The sequence below is a fragment of the Delphinus delphis genome, chromosome X (assembly GCF_949987515.2).
Source record: "Delphinus delphis chromosome X, mDelDel1.2, whole genome shotgun sequence".
Lineage (NCBI taxonomy): Eukaryota > Metazoa > Chordata > Mammalia > Artiodactyla > Delphinidae > Delphinus > Delphinus delphis.
This window is the reverse complement of record NC_082704.1, coordinates 111,645,668-111,662,000: the sequence shown is the minus strand read 5'-3', so window position 1 is coordinate 111,662,000 and position 16,333 is coordinate 111,645,668. Positions and strand designations below refer to the sequence as shown.

Genomic DNA, 16,333 nt, shown 5'->3' with positions numbered 1-16,333 from the left:
TCAGCTATACATATACATACATCCCCATATCCCCTCCCTTTTGCGCCTCCCTCCCCCCCTCCCTGTCCCACCCCTCTAGGTGGATGGACACAAAGCGCCGAGGTGATCTCCCTGTGCTATGCGGCTGCTTCCCACTAGCTAGCTATTTTACATTTGGTCGCGTGTATATATATGTCCATGCCACTCTCTCATTTCGTCCCAGCTTACCCTTCCCCCTCCCCGTGTCCTCAAGTCCATTCTCTACGTCTGCATCTTTATTCCTGTCCTGCCCCTAATCCTCCTTTTCTGAGGACATAGGCCAATATGATCCTTCTTTGCCCAATATGCCCGAAGAGCTTCGGTCTCTAAACACGGATAGCTTGCAGTGCTTCACAAGCGACAGTTTTGGCCAAACCCTGCCAGTTCAGGAATGCAGATTTTATAAATGATAGAATACTGCAACCAGTTAGTGCAAACAAACATTTATTGTGAAATAGTCATCCTACCCTTTATTAGGTATTACATCATCAAAGCACTTTGTGGCAATGAAAATAGCTTTTTTACCCCTCTGATTCACCCAATATTCCATTAAAGCTGCAAAAAAATGTGCAATCTGCTTGAAAAATAGGTTGCTCTTATTTACTCATTTGTGAAAAGTCAAAAATTAAAAAAGAAAATGAAACTTGCTTAGAGCCAATTTGCCTTCCCGCTTCCCAGCTACTCCCCAAAATAATTAACAAAGATAATTTGTTTTAAATGCCTTTTTATAAAACCAATGCACCTTTCCCCATATTATAATCATAAAAATTTTAAAAAGCCGTTATTTACTTCCTTGGAAAAAAGGTGGCCAGCCGTTGTTTTTTGATTGGGAGCATGTGTATTTCCTGGGAGTTCACTTTCTTTAACTTTATGCTCCGGTTTTTGACGGGTTTCCTAAGGGGCTCCGCGTTTCCCATGGACTCTTCTCCTGGGCTGTTGATGTCATAGCCCTGAAGCATGGAGTCTTCTCTTTTGAAGGAGAAGTTTTTGGTGGACACCCCCGAGAGGCCTTTGATCTTGCCACAGAAGACGGTAGGCACAGTGTCTTCCACGGAGACGATCACCTTGGCCGCCTGGGACTCGCTCACAATCTCAATGTTATTTTCAGCCTTGACCTCACTGCTGGGCTGGCTGGGTGGCTCGGCGGCAACGCTGCTGCCCATGTGACTATCCATCGCGGCTGAGGCCTCGTGGGGCGTGGCAGGGGCAAAGGGCACTTCCGTGCCACTGGGAAGTTTCTCCATCACAGTGTGACCTGGGCTGTCCGCTGACCCGCTGCTGTCATACAATGTCTCAGGGGGGGGCTCAGATTTCCGGTGGGCTGCCAGTGACAGGTCTAGGGCTGCATCTTCCTGGCACATCGGGGGACTGACTTCGCCAGCCTTGAGCCAGGGCACCGACTTCATGGAGAGATCCAGGGCCTCGTTCTCACTCCCCATCTTGATGACGGTGTGGCGGCCGAGCTGGAAGTACTCCCTCGGCGGGAGGAGGTCGAAGGGCTTCAGTTCCTCCTTCTGGAGAGGGGTCTGGGTGCCTTTAAACGGGTGTAGGCCGAAGGAAGATGGCGGCTTTCGGAAGCTGGGGCTGAACTTGGATTCAGAACTCTGAGGCACTGGGATGGGGATGGGAATGGGGACCGGCACAGGCAAGGGGACGATCACAGGGTAGGGAACCAAGAGGGTGGCTGGCGGGACCAGGGGGGACAAGGGGGAGTTAAAGGGCTGGGGGGGCACAGGGGCGTATCCCGGCGGAGGCTGACAGGGTGGAGGGCCGAGAGCGCCCTGCGAAGGAAACAAATTCTGGAGCACGGCTTCGAAGGGCAACGTGGGCTCCTGCGGCTGGCTGGGGATCCTGAGGTCCAGGAGCTGGGGCTGGGCCTCGGGGTCCTCGGCTCCCTGGAAGAGGTTGCTGTGGATGGCGCTGGAGGAGCACGGGGCCTCCTGTGGCAGGACCAGAGGGGAGTTGAGGTGCTGGAAGACGTGCTGCTCCAGCACCACCGGCAGCTGCACGGGGCCCTGTGTGGTCATGACGTAAGTGGCGTTGCCGTTAGGGTTGAGCTCAGGCGCGGGGCTGCCCTCCACCTGCATGTGAATGGGCATCACCACCGGGCTCTCCCCGAGGCACAGGGGCTGAAGCACGGTGGCCGCTACCTTCAGAGCCATGCCGCTCTGGGACTCAGCCGGGGGGTTCAGAATGGACGGGGCCGGCACGGTCACCAGGGCCTTCTTTACCAGGTCGGTGGAGTTGATGTTCCAGGCCTCAGTGGTGATCAGCTGGGCCATGCCGTTCTCCAGTCTGTTATTGGCCAAGGCAGGGGAGGAGTCGGTCATGTCCATGGAGAGGTTCTGGGACTGCAGATCGTCCATCACTCAGCTCTGATGCCACTCGGCCTGCAACACAGAACACACCATATGAATCTTCCTTCTGAGACTATAATTGCCTTGAGAGCTCTCTCTACATCTTTCAAAAGTTTCCACATCTTAGTTAACCGGGGAGCACACCCATCTCTCTGTGTATACATACATGTTACAGATATTTCCTAACATATACGAACACACCCATACGATCAGCTGTGCGTGGACAGCCCCAATTTAACAGACGATTAAACTATAAACACAGATGATGTAATGACTAAATAGCCAAGTGCGGTTAAACAGAGTATTGTGAGGCCGAACACTCCCTCAGCTTATACGTTTAGCCTGCGACAAACACAAAGTTTCATTCCACATCGTTCTATCGGACAGTTAAGATATGCGGGGATTGGACTTGTTCAAATTCAAATATGCAGCAAAGACTTACTTTCCTTTAAGAAAAAAAATAGAACCCTGTCACGTTAGAATATTGTATGAAATTGGAAGGGGGCCATCCCAGTTATGGAAAGCATTTAAAAAACTCTTTGTAGCAGCAATAATTCTTCCAAAAGAGGCTTGATGAGAGGAACAGCAGTGTATTTATACGAGGCTCATTACAGCTGTCTCCCTCCAACCAGTGACACCCCCTTTCCTCCAGTAATAGGAAAAGCCACTCCAAGGAGTGAAGACAGGATAACTTGCACGAATGCTCATTGGGTCCAGCGTCACTGTCCCCATTCCGTCTGTCTGACCTGTGACCTCTCTCTCCTAACTTCTAGCTGTCAAGAGGAACAGATGTTGACGAATCTAGGGCCGGGGAAACGGAACCCTTGTTGGAAATAAACATCCTCAGAGGTGAGATATACTTTCTTGATGTCCGCGGCACCACTGGCCACCTCCTGAGAAGCCAAAGAAGCCCAGCGCTGGTGCTTCCTGGAGGAAGCAGGGCTGCAGCTGCGATATGGCTCTCCATGGAAACGCGTCCATATTTAGCCTTGTTACCATGGAGAAGGCAGGCACCATGTCTAACTTGGGGATCTGTGCAGCCCTGGAGTCTGGTTGGGCTCAATAATAATTCAATAATCCTCAGTCTTGCCGGGCAGGCCTTGGGCAACTCCGATTCTTGACCTCACCTGTCTGAGCGGTCTAGACTTTCGTCCTGGGGTCAACTTGTCCTTCTCTCCTCACCCCGAAATTACCAACACAACCTCCAAAACAAGAGAGGCGGCCCAGCACACCATGGGAATAGAAGTGAACAAACGAGGCCTCACTACAGGAAGGCAGCTTTAAGAAATGAACAACTTTGTGATATTTCCAGACAACCACAACGTGTCAAGTGCACAGAACAAGGAGTTTCTCTGAAGCAGGAGGAGGGGAGGACAAGGGGAAGGATGCTGTGCAGAGAATCCTATGGAGAAGGAATGGTGAGTGACGCCCTCGGCAGGGCACACTGCGGAGCCTCTGAGGAAGCCCGTCCCCAGGGAGCCTGAGGGGGCTTGCCCCAGCTGAAGGGCCTGGTTTTTCCTGAGAGGAGTGCTCCCTGATTCAGCCCAGAAAATGCCGTGCCTCCAGTACACCATTCATTCATTCTTCCATGCATTCATTCACCCACCCAACCAATCAATTTGCCGAGCGCCTACTGCCTGCCCAGCGCTTTGCTGGGGGCCGGAGATGCTGTCATGATCTTGCAGATGCTCCTGCTTTCATGGGGATTAGAGTCTACCGGGGCTGCACGCCGTTGATCGGACAGAGACTGGCTAGCATGAGAAGGCGGCAGCGTGAAGCCAGGAGGGGCATCAGCCTCGGCGGGACAGAGCTCTGTCGGCCACTCACGGACAGCCCTTCGAAGGCCTCCTCCAGAAGGGCCACCCTGTCCCTCACAGTGGCCAGAGCTCAGGGCGGGGTGGCAGAAGGCTGAAGGGAAGCTTGCGCGGGGCTGGTGCGGACAAGGACAGCAGCGGTCAGAGGAGGTACCGCGGCCACCCGTCCGGCCCGTGTTTCCCGCGGCCTCGGGACTACCCGGCTGTGAGGCTGCTTTCTCATGACAGGCTACACGTTCTCGGCGCCTCCCCGACCGGCTCCCGGCACATACCTTCGGCTCCGGCGGCGGCTCTCATCTCTCCCCGCGCAGCCTCACTCCTCTCCCGGCCTGGCCCTGGCCCTAGGACTGCTAAGCCTCCAGAACCTTCCCGCTCAGAGTACGAGGCCGTCCTGCCAGAGGTGAGGGTGCCGCCCACAGGGGGCGCTCAGTGCCTTTAAACTCTCGCCATCGGGCCCCTTGCCGGGGCCTCAAGCCTCTGGGGACAGGGCCGGGGCCAGATGCGCTGCGGGACGGGCCAGGATGCAGGTGGCAGTGTGCGGCATCTCGGGGGCCAAGGGCGGGGCTGCCACCCCTGCCTCCTCCCACGTGACAGCTTTGCACCTGCCTGATGACTGAGCCAAGCAGGCCCGGGGAGCAGCCGCAGTCGCTCACCTAGAGGCCTGCTGAGACGACGCCCGCCGCTCCCCACCGGGGACTGAGCACCCGCTCCGCGTCGCGTACCACGCGGGGCCCAGGACTACACTGCCTTCGTCAAGCACCCTCCCGCCTCCCAGGGGGCTCTTCCCCTCTTCCGCCCCGCTCCTCCTCCCCTCATTCACCCTGACAGCACGCCCCCCGACTCTGGGTCAGCAGCTGGGGGGCCGGAGCGGCTGTCACTGTGGTAGGAGCCAGTGCTGGAAGCCGCAGGGATGCCCTGAGGAAAACAACCAGCTCCTGAGATGAGGGTTCACAGCGCAAGTCTGTGTCCCTGAGGACAAGCCAGAAGCCAGATGCCGACTGGAGAGGTCGTGTCACAGAAACCCCGTAATGCTCATGCTGAGGGAGTGCCGTTTCTTCAGAGGTGGCTGGGAGCCTTTCGTTTGGGTTTTTCAAAATATTAAATGGATTTAAATGAGATCGGCCATCATTCGGCCTGCACCCATTACCCCCGGGGGTATGGGGCGGGGCGTAAAGGGAGGGGAAGTGGGCGATCTGGATTCCGCGGGTGCTGGAGACCCTCGCTCTCTTGGCGCGTGGCCAGTTGCCTACGCGCCCCCCAGATGGAGACCCTGCGGAGAAGCCTCAGGGCACAGAGCAGCTGGGGAGGTGAGGAAGGACTGTCTGGGGCAGTAATTGGGCTCAGAGACCTGTGGGGTCACAAAATTGCCACCTGAACCCCTTGTCTAACTATCACGAAGATCTAAGGATACCAGAGGCACGTTGTCCCCAGGATCTGTCCCTCAGCTTGGAGTCCTCTCGGGCCTTGACCTTCACCCAGCCAACTCCTGCTCACCTGTCAGACGCTGGACTCTCATCCTCTGAGATCTCCCCCAACCCCACTGAGCTCCCACAGGACCCCAACTTACCTTGGCAAGTCCTGAACCTCCCCCTCATACTGGCATTGCCAGTATGAGAAACCACTTTCTCACCCGCTCATCTTTATAACCGTAGCTGGTGAATCCTTTCAGAAAGGAGGGCATGAATGAGTATCTAGGCCTTTCGCAGCCTGGCGTTCTCATACCCAGCGTCTTGTCACATTTATAGAATCATGGCATATCAAGACTGGCAGGGACATTAAAGCTTACATCTCTGTCCTCTTCCCGATCTTTTTTACAGATGAGGAAACCGTGACCCAGAAAGGCTAAATAAAACTCGCCAGAGGCCAGTTATCACAGAGGTCACCCTGCTCTTGGTGTGGAGAGAGCAGAGGGTCAGGCCCACAGGTGCCACGGAGGGGAACATGGCAGTCACCCACCTTCACCAGCCAGGGGGAGACTCCAATGACGAGACAGTAGATGCGAAAGCACTTTGTGGACAGTGAAGAGTCTGACACGGTGACCTGTGAATGGATTCATCCTAGGGTCCCGTGTTTCTCTGACACACACGGACAAAGAAAACCAAAGCAAAGCGACACGTGTGCCGTTTTCCTGATAAGGAGTTACATTCGTGAAGAAGCCAACCTGGGGCCCAACTCCCAGGCGGTAGGTCAGTGACCCGCCCCACATCTGCACCCCACCGGGCGCCCTGCAAGCCGAGCCTGTCTCTCAGGCCTCCTGCCTCCAGAGCATCGCACAAAGGACTCAATTTACCTTACAGGCTTCCAGACAGGTTGACATTTTTTTGACAAGGATTCATTTATAGCTTAATTTCAAAAGTGAAAACAGTTGACCACTCAGATAATTTAGACTACTCTCTAGGTCGTAGAGTCCATCTATTTCCCTGTTGTGGGCATTTAACACCTAATCTCTCTCTCCCTCTCTCTCTCTCTCTCTACACACACACACACACACACACACACACACACACACACACACTCACACACTCAACTTAATACCCTCAGCTACATCCTAAATGATCCCATGGGGACCCCCTGAGGAGCCTGCACCGACTCCAACTGAAGGAAGTTCAGAATGTGACTGTGAACCCCACTCTAACCCAGGACAGGATCCCCGAGACCGCCTCACGCAGAGCTTGATTTCTGAGCTGGGAATTTGGACAAAAGCCCTGTGGGCATGCCAGGAGCCCTATATCACCTTCTAGAGAGGGGCCTGATTTTGTACCGTGAATTGAGAGCATTTTCACCACAGAAACAACTATCAAGACGACCGCAAGGCTCCTGGTCTGCAGCACCAAGCGCCCCTGAGGAAATGCTTGAGGACTGGGTTCCTAGGTCTGGTGGGCAGGGTCACCTCGTGGTAACGCAAGCCAGGGGCCACTGGCTGCCTGGGAGCCCTGTGAGGACCCTGGGACCACTGGAGTGAGGTCACGTGGAAGTGAGCTCAGCCTCACGGGAAGCAGTCTTAGTGATCTGGGTAGATTCCACCTCCAGGACCTGGATGATCTAGGGCGGGCCATTCTGGAGTCCCCTGGTCCCGATCCTGGGGACACCCCCTTCAGCCCGAACAACCTGCAGATGTGACCTGCCCTCCTCTTCCCCTGAAGTCAGCCTCACCTAGATATTTTATCAAGATAAATTTCTTCCTTTAAGACATTCATTTTCAGGACTTCCCTGGTGGCGCAGTGGTTAAGAATCCGCCTGCCAACGCAGGAGACACGCGTTCGAGCCCTGGTCTGGGAAGACCCCACATGCCGCGGGGCAACTAAGCCCGTGCGCCACAACTACTGAGCCTGTGAGCCATAACTACTGAGCCCGTGAGCCACAACTACTGAGCCCGTGAGCCATAACTACTGAGCCCTCGTGCCTAGAGACGGTGCTCCACAACTACTGAGCCTGCGCTCTAGAGCCCGCGAGCCACAACTCCTGAGCCCATGAGCCATAACTACTGAAGCCCGTGTGCCTAGAGCCCGAGCTCCGCAACGAGAGAAGCCACCGCAATGAGAAGCCCGCGCACCGCAACGAAGAGCAGCCCCCGCTCGCCGCAACTGGAGAAAGCCCGCGCGCAGCAACAAAGACCCAATGCAGCCAAAAATAAATAAATAAAAATAAATAAATTTATTTTAAAAAAGACATTCATTTTCTAAAAATATATCCCGATACTACGTGTTTTCCAACACGTAGTATCGGAAATCAACAGCTTTGGTCTTTATGGAGCCTGTGGGCAGCCATCATTTTTTCAGGTCAGAATTGGATCGTCCATGTCCGTGGAGCAGCAGCATTACCTGAGAGCCTGCTAAAAATGCAGAGTCTCGAGCCCCACCCCAGACCACCTGAATCAGCACCTGCATCTCGACAAGCTCCCGGGATGATCTGCGCGCACGTTCACATCTGACAGGTGCTGGCTTGGCTCCGGTTCTCAACTTGGCTACACGTTAGAATCACCCGGAAGCTTTAAAAAATACTGATGCCTGGGTCCCACCACCAAGACTCTGACTTAATTGGTCTGGGGTACAGCCGGGGCATTGGGGTTGTGAAAAATACCCCAGGTGGCTCTACCTCTACTGTGCAGTCAGAATGGCCTTAATCCAAAGGCCAGAGAACAAGGCACCTGGTCAGCCAACCTTCTTCTTAGTGGCTGATCTTGCTTCTTACTTCACAGAAAAGACTAAAGCCATCAAGTCCGGAATTCCCTCAACTTCCACCCTGGCCGTCACAGAGTCTTCCCATGTGCCCCCGCCCCCGGGAAAAAGTGAGGTGTCACTCCTTCTTGCAAGGCTGACTTCCCAGAGACCTCTGTAAGTATCCTCCCCCTCCCAACTGCACCTTATTCTAAATCTATTTCTTGCTTTCGATCCAGCACTTAAAACTACGGCCTCAATGATCAACCTAATGGTGTATAAAAGTCACCAGCCACTTACTATGAGTGAAACGAGCAAAGCATGACTCGCATCCTTTAATACAACGTAGATATGGTTTCACCATTCAGGACCTGATATGCACTAAATATCTAAGAAGTAATTCCAACTGGGTAAAAAATGGTTTTGCTCTCCCCATAGGGCGTAATGATTGTCAATTACTTGCCCCAGTGATTAAATTTTCTGAGCTTCAGACATCAGCACAGGGCGTTTCTACTGAAGCTGTGAACATAATTATCACATGAATGGATTCCCAAATTGGCTACGATACGGCGAGTACACGAAATAGTCACCTGGCTTACAGCCGATTGCCTTTTCCACGCAGAGATCTCCACGGCCCTCCGAAAGGACTAGGACAACCCAAGCTAGCTTTGGGAACGAGTCCCCAACACGTTGCTTCATTTATTAAAACGGTGGTGGCCATGCAGCTCGTGACGAGTCTCACCTTCGTGAAGGTGGGCAGCGGCCGTGGGGAGTTCTGCCAGAGAGGACTGAGTGCAGATCTTAGCTGTGATGTGATGTGATATCGGTGAAAGATGGGAGCTGTGAGACCGTCGGGCAGGAGGAAGCCGCGAGCCTGAGCACAGTAGACTGGCCACTGACGCCAGGGCACCCCCAGGCCTCCCGGGAGCAGGGTAAAGTCGTCATTTTACCGTCTCATCCTTTTTATTCCCATTTTCCTATTTTATGGCAAATGTAATAAATAAATACAGGAAGACATATATAATTTAACAATGTGTATGTGCTGAGGGGGTGTTCAATTCTTTCTTTTGTTTCTGGTAGGAGTGCAAGCATGAAAAAGGTGGAACTCGGCAGGAGAGACAGAGCTTCCAAGGCCCAGCGAGACTTCCAAGGGTCCGCCCCTGCCTGAACGAGTCTTGGGGTCACTGGCCCAGGCCACCCCTCACATTCTGCAGAGCAGGAAGCTGAGGTTCACTGGTTGAGTGAGGCTCAGAGGTTGTAGCGTGCAAGACTCAGACCTGTGCTCCTTCAAAAGCAGTTCCTCAGCCATTGCCTTGGGTTCAAATTTCACTTGAGTCAAAGGGGTCTGTCCCCTGCTACGTCTGTATCCTTAACCAGAGTCCAACACCAAAGTATGTGGGATGGTCTGATTCAACCATCAGACTGTCAAACAGAGTCTGATGGGTGAGGAGCTTGATAAAAAAAGATGAAATACACCCTCGAGTGCATGGTATCTAATGGATAAGAAATTGAAATAGAAGTAAAAGATGAGATTCAAGACACACACACACACACACACACACACACACACACACACACACGAGCTCTTTGTGACTGGGGTAAAGTCATTTTGTGTCCCTGGGACCCAGTTTCCTCTTCTGTAACGTGGGGTACTGCCCCCCTCTCATGGTGGGGTGGAAAGTTAACTCAGGCCTCCCACGAGTGAGTGGTGTCTGCGGGAAGGAGTCAAACCCGGCCTTCTAGGAATTGCTGCGGGTCCTGAGGAATGGGGACGTGTGGGAATTCAAGAGACTTGGATGGAAGAGGGAAAGGGCACAAGGGGGTGGGGGAAGGGCAGAATGGGGGCGGGTCTTTCTGGGCCACGCCCATGACCCCCCCCCCCCGCCCCCCGAGAAGACGCCAGTCCCTATCCTCCCAACTCCAAAGCCCACAGCGTGGGTGAGGGGAGCAGCTTGGAGGGAGGGACCAGGAATGGTGAAGAGGGAAAGGTTAGAGAAAGGAGGCAGGCTCTTTTGGGAGTTCTGGTTCATCTTTAAACCAGGCCAGGGGAGAAGAGAAGGCCAAAAGGAGGGGAGAAGGTAAGAAGACCCTTCGGCTCCAGTCAGAGCATGGCTTATCTCTCTTGGGACTCCACTTCCAGAGCAGGGCAGGGTCTGTGGGGTGAAGACATCACAGCGCAGTCGGGAACCCACGATGTGCCAAACGTCCCTACGACGTGGTAGGATTCCACCAGAGCACAGGAGGGATCTGGGGTCTGGCTGTGGAGGGTGCCACGCAGTGGCCCTGGTTCCTTTCTGGCCCAGGAAGAGACTGTCAGATGTCTTTGCATTTCCGATCTCATTTTAGACTCCCAGGTACCTCCAGCCTGCCCACAGAGGACCTATGGCGGCCCTCGGGCTGCAGGTCTGGGTGCGGGGCCGGAATAGAGAACTAGGTTCACGTCCACTCATGTATGTATTCTTTCAAAAACTACCTGAGTGCCTTCACTGCATGCCAGGCGTGCATCTCCTAGCCCTCCACCCTGATGCTGTTTTCTCCACATGCTCATTGCCTTCTCTCTCAGCTCAATTCCCCAAGGATTCACCAACTGATACTCTCCCAGGGCGACCTGCTTCTAACAGGGCTCCCTCAAGGTGCACAGTTCTTGCAGAGGTAAAGGAGTAAGTCTCTAAAAGGATGCCAGTCCCTAGACAGCAATGGGAAGAGATGTCAGTGCGGGGACCCCTCTAAGGTAGAGGAGAAATGCTTACTGTTCAGGGAGGGTTGCCCCTGAAACTAAGAGGAAGGAAGCACCCTCCTCAAGTCTTGGTGAGCCCAGGGGAAGGGGAGAGACACAGATCAGAATCACCAGAGAAAATCATAAAGAACTGCTGCTGGTGGCAGGGGACACCCACCTGGATGTGGGCTGTGAGAGCCCAGGAGTGTCCACCCCTGCACTCGGCCAAGGTCCCAGAGCCTTAAGCCGGACACACAGCACCCGAACACCCTCGGGTGCCGGTGCCGGAGTGGCCATCTCGTGCAGGAGCACAGGTCATGTTCAAGATCTCTGGCCAGGGTCTATCATCTTAAAAAGCTATGGTGTTTGGAGATTTTTCTGGCAATAAAGAAACCTCTTAAATAAGGAACAAAGAGGGAAAAAAACCTGCTCCTGGAAGAGAAAATACTTCTAATTAGATTGAGATACAAAGGTTAAATTTTTGTTCTGGGAAAAGGACTGTTTATAATCCCGTGTCATTAGCAGGACATTTTCCAGAGACTGGTGTGCCAGAAATAGGCCCTCCGAGGGGTCACTGGAAGGAAGGGGTGCAGATCTGCGAGGCGCAAAGGACTGGAGTTCCGATTTTCCCTTTATCCTAACGCACATGAGCCGCTCACCAACTCTCGGCATGAAAACTGTGCCAGCCTCACCTGGGCACTGCCCCCTGCCCCCCACTCCCGAGAGGGGTCAGAAGTACAGGCTTCGAACTCAGACAGGCCTAGGTTCAAATTTCAGCTCTGCCTAACTTTGCTACCTGTGTGACCTTGGGCAAGTTACTTCTAAGCCTCAGTTTCCCTCTGTGCAAAATGGAGGCTAAAAGAGACCTGGGGTGGGGGGAAGAGCTGGACTGTTGTAAGGATGAAAGGAAATAATCAGTGTCAAGTAGCTGGCACAGGGCCCGGCACTTAGAAAGTTCCCAATAAAACATGGCTAGGGCTGCTTCCCTGGTGGTGCAGCGGTTAAGAATCCACCTGCCGATGCAGGGGACACGGGTTCGAGCCCCGGGCCGGGAAGATGCCACATGCCGCGGAGCAACTGAGCCTGTGCGCCACAACTACCGAGCCTGTGCTCTAGAGCCCACGAGCCACAACTACTGAGCCCGCACATCTAGAGCCCGTGCTCCGCAACAAGAGAAGCCACCGCAATGAGAAGCCCGCTCACCGCAACTAGAGAAAGCCTGCGTGCAGCAACGAAGACCCAACGCAGCCACAAAAAAAAAAAAAGTTGGTGATAATGTTGAAAATAACATGGCTAACATCATCATCACCACTACTGTCACCATCGTCGTCACCACTGTCACTGTCTTCAGCTTCATCATCATCAGTCTCACTGTCATAGCCATCACATCATCACCATCATTACTGTCACCTTGTCACTAGCATCACTGTCATCATTATCAGATCCACTGCCTATATTTCCTCTCAGTGTCTTAAGTAGCATTACAAACGCTCCCAATGGGTTTGTACATTCAGTTTCTGAGTTAAAACCCTGTTTGTTCAGAGGTTCGTTTTAAAATCAGCTGCTAGGAACTGGGAAGGCATTTACCATAGAATTAATATTACATCTGATGGTGAGGTTTCCACAAAAACTCACTTAACCCCCAGCATAGCTGAAATATTGAACATTTGCGGTGAAAATAGAAAACAACACTGTTGCCCTACAGGAAATGAAAGACAATGGGAAAACAATTCAATAAATACAAAAATCTACTTCTCATTCAGGCTGGGAGGCTGGGGGAGAAAGAAGAGGTGGCCAGAGCCTTTTGTATCTGGAATATGGACTCATGAGCATTTGTAAAGTTCCAAAGTTATAGCTGATTGGCTGTGATGCGTCATTTCACTTCAGATCCTACAGTTTTCTTTCTCCGTGACAGAAGGGCCTAAATAGCTCTCTCCTCTCCTGCCTAGCTGCAAGATTAGGGGCATTTTCTCAAAAACAAGGGAGGGGTGGAAGAGGAGAGGAACTGGGTAAGGACAGGAGGGAGAGAGAAAGCAGAAGAATTTTCTGAGATAACTGGGCAAGAGTTGAAGGAAAGAAGGTTGCTCGGCTGGAAGAGAGAAAACCCAGAAACTGAGGAAAGCGGTGAGAAAAGCGCTGAATGACCTTTACTCAGCTGCCCAAAAGGGATCGCTGTTGAGCTACAACCACATGGTTGCTGTGCAGGGTGGTGGAGGGAGAGGCGGGAGTGGAGCTTCCCAGCAGAATGAGGGAAAATAGGAAATTGTTCACCAGCACTAGAGGTACACGAGAAAGGTGATCCGAATTCGGGGAAAGCTTCTCCCATGCTTTTAAAACCACCAAGCACATTCACTTATGACTTGACTTGGCAGTCGTAGAAAACAACATAGATTAGTCTTCTTTTGGTGCCTGACCTTTGTCTTTGCTTACCTCTCAGCCCCTCCTTGGGCAGTCAGAATTGGGTTTCCTCTATCAGAATTGGGTGTTCCAGAATGGAGCTGATAAACTCATTCTCAATGAGCTCTATGACTAATAGGTTCAAGAATTATGTTTCCTTTATTGGTATAATAAACTGAATTCAGTCAGTGATAATGTTATGGACGAAGAAATGAAATCCTAACTGAGCGATTTCAGATACCAACCAAAGGGAGGAATCTTACTTATCTTGAAATCCCTCCACAGAGACGAGAGCCTACAGCTACGACCAAGTTTGCTGGCTCCATTAAAAGGCACTTGACGTGCAAAAAGGGGATGGGACATGGCCTCAACCTTTAAGCCTTCAGAGCTTACAGAGGAAGTGAATGCGAGTCAATTCTTCATTCCTTCCTAGACTCAATCAACAAACACTTGCTGTTCACATACCAAGAACCACATGAGTATGTGGCTCCCAGGTCCAGAGGTTTTAGCAATATCTGGAACTGTCTTCACAGGGCCCTGTTACTGAACTGGCTACCTCCTCCAGCTCTGGTCTCTGTCTCACCAGGTTTCTCTGCAGAGGTTAGGGGTCTCAAAGGACTGCACCCCCACGCACACATGCTACTGCAATGTCACAGCCACGGTGGAAGCCTAACGACCAACTGTGGCAGACACGGTAAGCGGCGGGGGGGGGGGGGGGGGGGAAGCTGTTGGGTTTTGATGATCCCAACTGGCTCCTTATCTTAGTTTGGGCTCCTCCACAGACTGGCTTGACTGCAAGAAGTTTCTTTGGCAGAAGATCTAGAAAACACCAGCAGAGAAGTGAAGCAGTGAGACTGGGAAAGGAAAGAAGCCAACTTATCAAGTTAGTTACCACCGCGGGCGACTGGGGCTCAGCTGCACAGGTAACACTGGGAGACAGTGGAGAACACCTGCCTGGGCGGTGGGGCACTTATTCACCAAGCCCCAACCACCAGACGTCAAGGGCTGCTCCTGGGCGATGTGTTAATTCCTTGGCACTTCCAGCCAGCCCAGCACGCGGGCCTAGGGCACTCCTGAGACTAAGGGAAAAAAGCCTGAGGGAAAACCACAGGTATTTTCAGCGAGCAGCCTTTGGAGTACAGGGGTCACTCTGAGAGGGCATGGGGACAGGATGTCAACCATGTCTGCTACACCAGCCATGCCCTGGAAAGTTCTAGTGCTTATTATGTGACGACTCAAATGTCACCAACTCAGGCCACCACGACCAGGTGTTTCCCCAACTGCTGGCGCTTTCTGTGACCCCTGTGAAGAAGACACTCTGTTATGGTAACAATCTCCAAGCCACAGAGGGATCTGCTAGAAGTGTGCCTTGAGATCTCATAAAGAGTCAGGCACATGACGAGGCCAGAGACAGCTCCCTTTCCAAAAGCAAAATGTTCCAGAGATGCTCAGCTTGGCTAATGTGCTCCTTCGCTAGAATATAATTTGGGCCCTCAAGAAGGTTCTTTTAATCATATTTGTGCTGGCTGGAACACAAGATGTTCCTGGGATGAGTCATAGAGGGAGTTTCTCTTCTAGTGATCTTGTGTTCCAACTCGGGGCCCAAAAAACAATAAATAAACAAATACCACTTCACTTCATCAGCTGCGCACCGCCTCAAAATAATAATATAGCAACCTCGACCCGAGAAGTACACAGACAATGCAGGAAGAGGGCGGAGAGTGCTCGTCTTTTCAACAGGGAGCCTTCTTTCTGGAATTCTGTTTTGTCAGAAGCACCCCTCTGTCCGGAGTCAAGCTCTCTCAAGAACAGAACAAGACACTGCAGAATCTTTGGGTTGGTGAGTCTTTGGAAATTCTAGAAATGCACTATATTTATCTTAAAGCAAGTCTCGTGGTTGCAGCTATAGCATAAACAATGCAAGGGTACTGTATGGGGAGGAGAAGCTGCAGTGTAACATCTGGCTAGTCGACGGTGAAGATTATAGGTGTTATTTCCTATTTTCTTCCAGGGAAGAGTTCTGGAATGTGCGTTCACACATACACACATGCATACACCCCACGGTGGGCAAGCAGATTCGAATGAGTCCGCCTGTCGTCCCTCTAACACTCAAGGTGGTCCCCAAACCCAGGATCCGTGCTAATTCTCCTTTGTCCTCACCTGCTCCACCCCTGAGTTCCAGTCACTCAACCTTTACTCCCAGAAGTGACAATGTGAACCGGGTCTTGCCACGGGGCAGGATTTCAGTAGAGGAGATGGTGGAATGAGCGGGGCAGGCGGTCCAGAAGCAGGAGGAAAGGCACCAGAGGAAAGGTGTGGAGCCCGGGGCCCGGGCCTGGGGAGGGCCTGAGGGAGAGACAGGGTGCTGTGAACATGAGAGGCGTGTCTGGCTCCTCCAAAGGGGGTTAAAAGTTGCCCTTCGGAAATGAACCCATGCGCCAAAGGATTGCTGACTCAACCAACACAATTTTGATGCTTCCACAGGCCCTGCTGAACAGAAGGTCATGATTCAGTCATGAGACCATTAGATAGGGAGGAAAAGAGTGAGTAGATTAATTTGCGGGACTTGGCTAGCTCTCCCCCCCGCCCATACACACACTCACACTCACAAGATGAGAATAATAAGCTATTTACTAAGCATTCGCTTATTATGTGCCAGGTGCCCTGCTAGGCATTTCACATTCATTTTCTCGTCCGCTTTCTCAGCAGCCCCAGCACATCAGTACCACCTTGGTTTGAATTGGTTTGTTCCCTTTTCTTTTTCCCCCACAAACTGAGCTGTGAAGCCCCAGGGAATGGTTGTTCCGATGGGAGGAAGGGACAGAGCTTTCCAAGAATGTGAAGGACACATTGCAGGGAAGGTAGGTCTGGGGG

General features: G+C 52.5%; 1 protein-coding gene across 1 annotated transcript in view; it reads right to left on the bottom strand.

Annotated features, from left to right (window-relative positions):
• Window positions 1-445: 445 nt before the first annotated feature.
• The window catches only part of RAI2 (retinoic acid induced 2), a 59,957-nt gene continuing 44,069 nt past the window's right edge, over window positions 446-16,333 (bottom strand). Inside the window, exon 2 of the mRNA XM_060002927.1 lies at window positions 446-2,408. Coding sequence (XP_059858910.1) covers window positions 804-2,384 — 1,581 coding nt within the window. The 5' untranslated portion in view covers window positions 2,385-2,408 and the 3' untranslated portion in view covers window positions 446-803. The remainder of the gene's footprint in view (window positions 2,409-16,333) is intronic.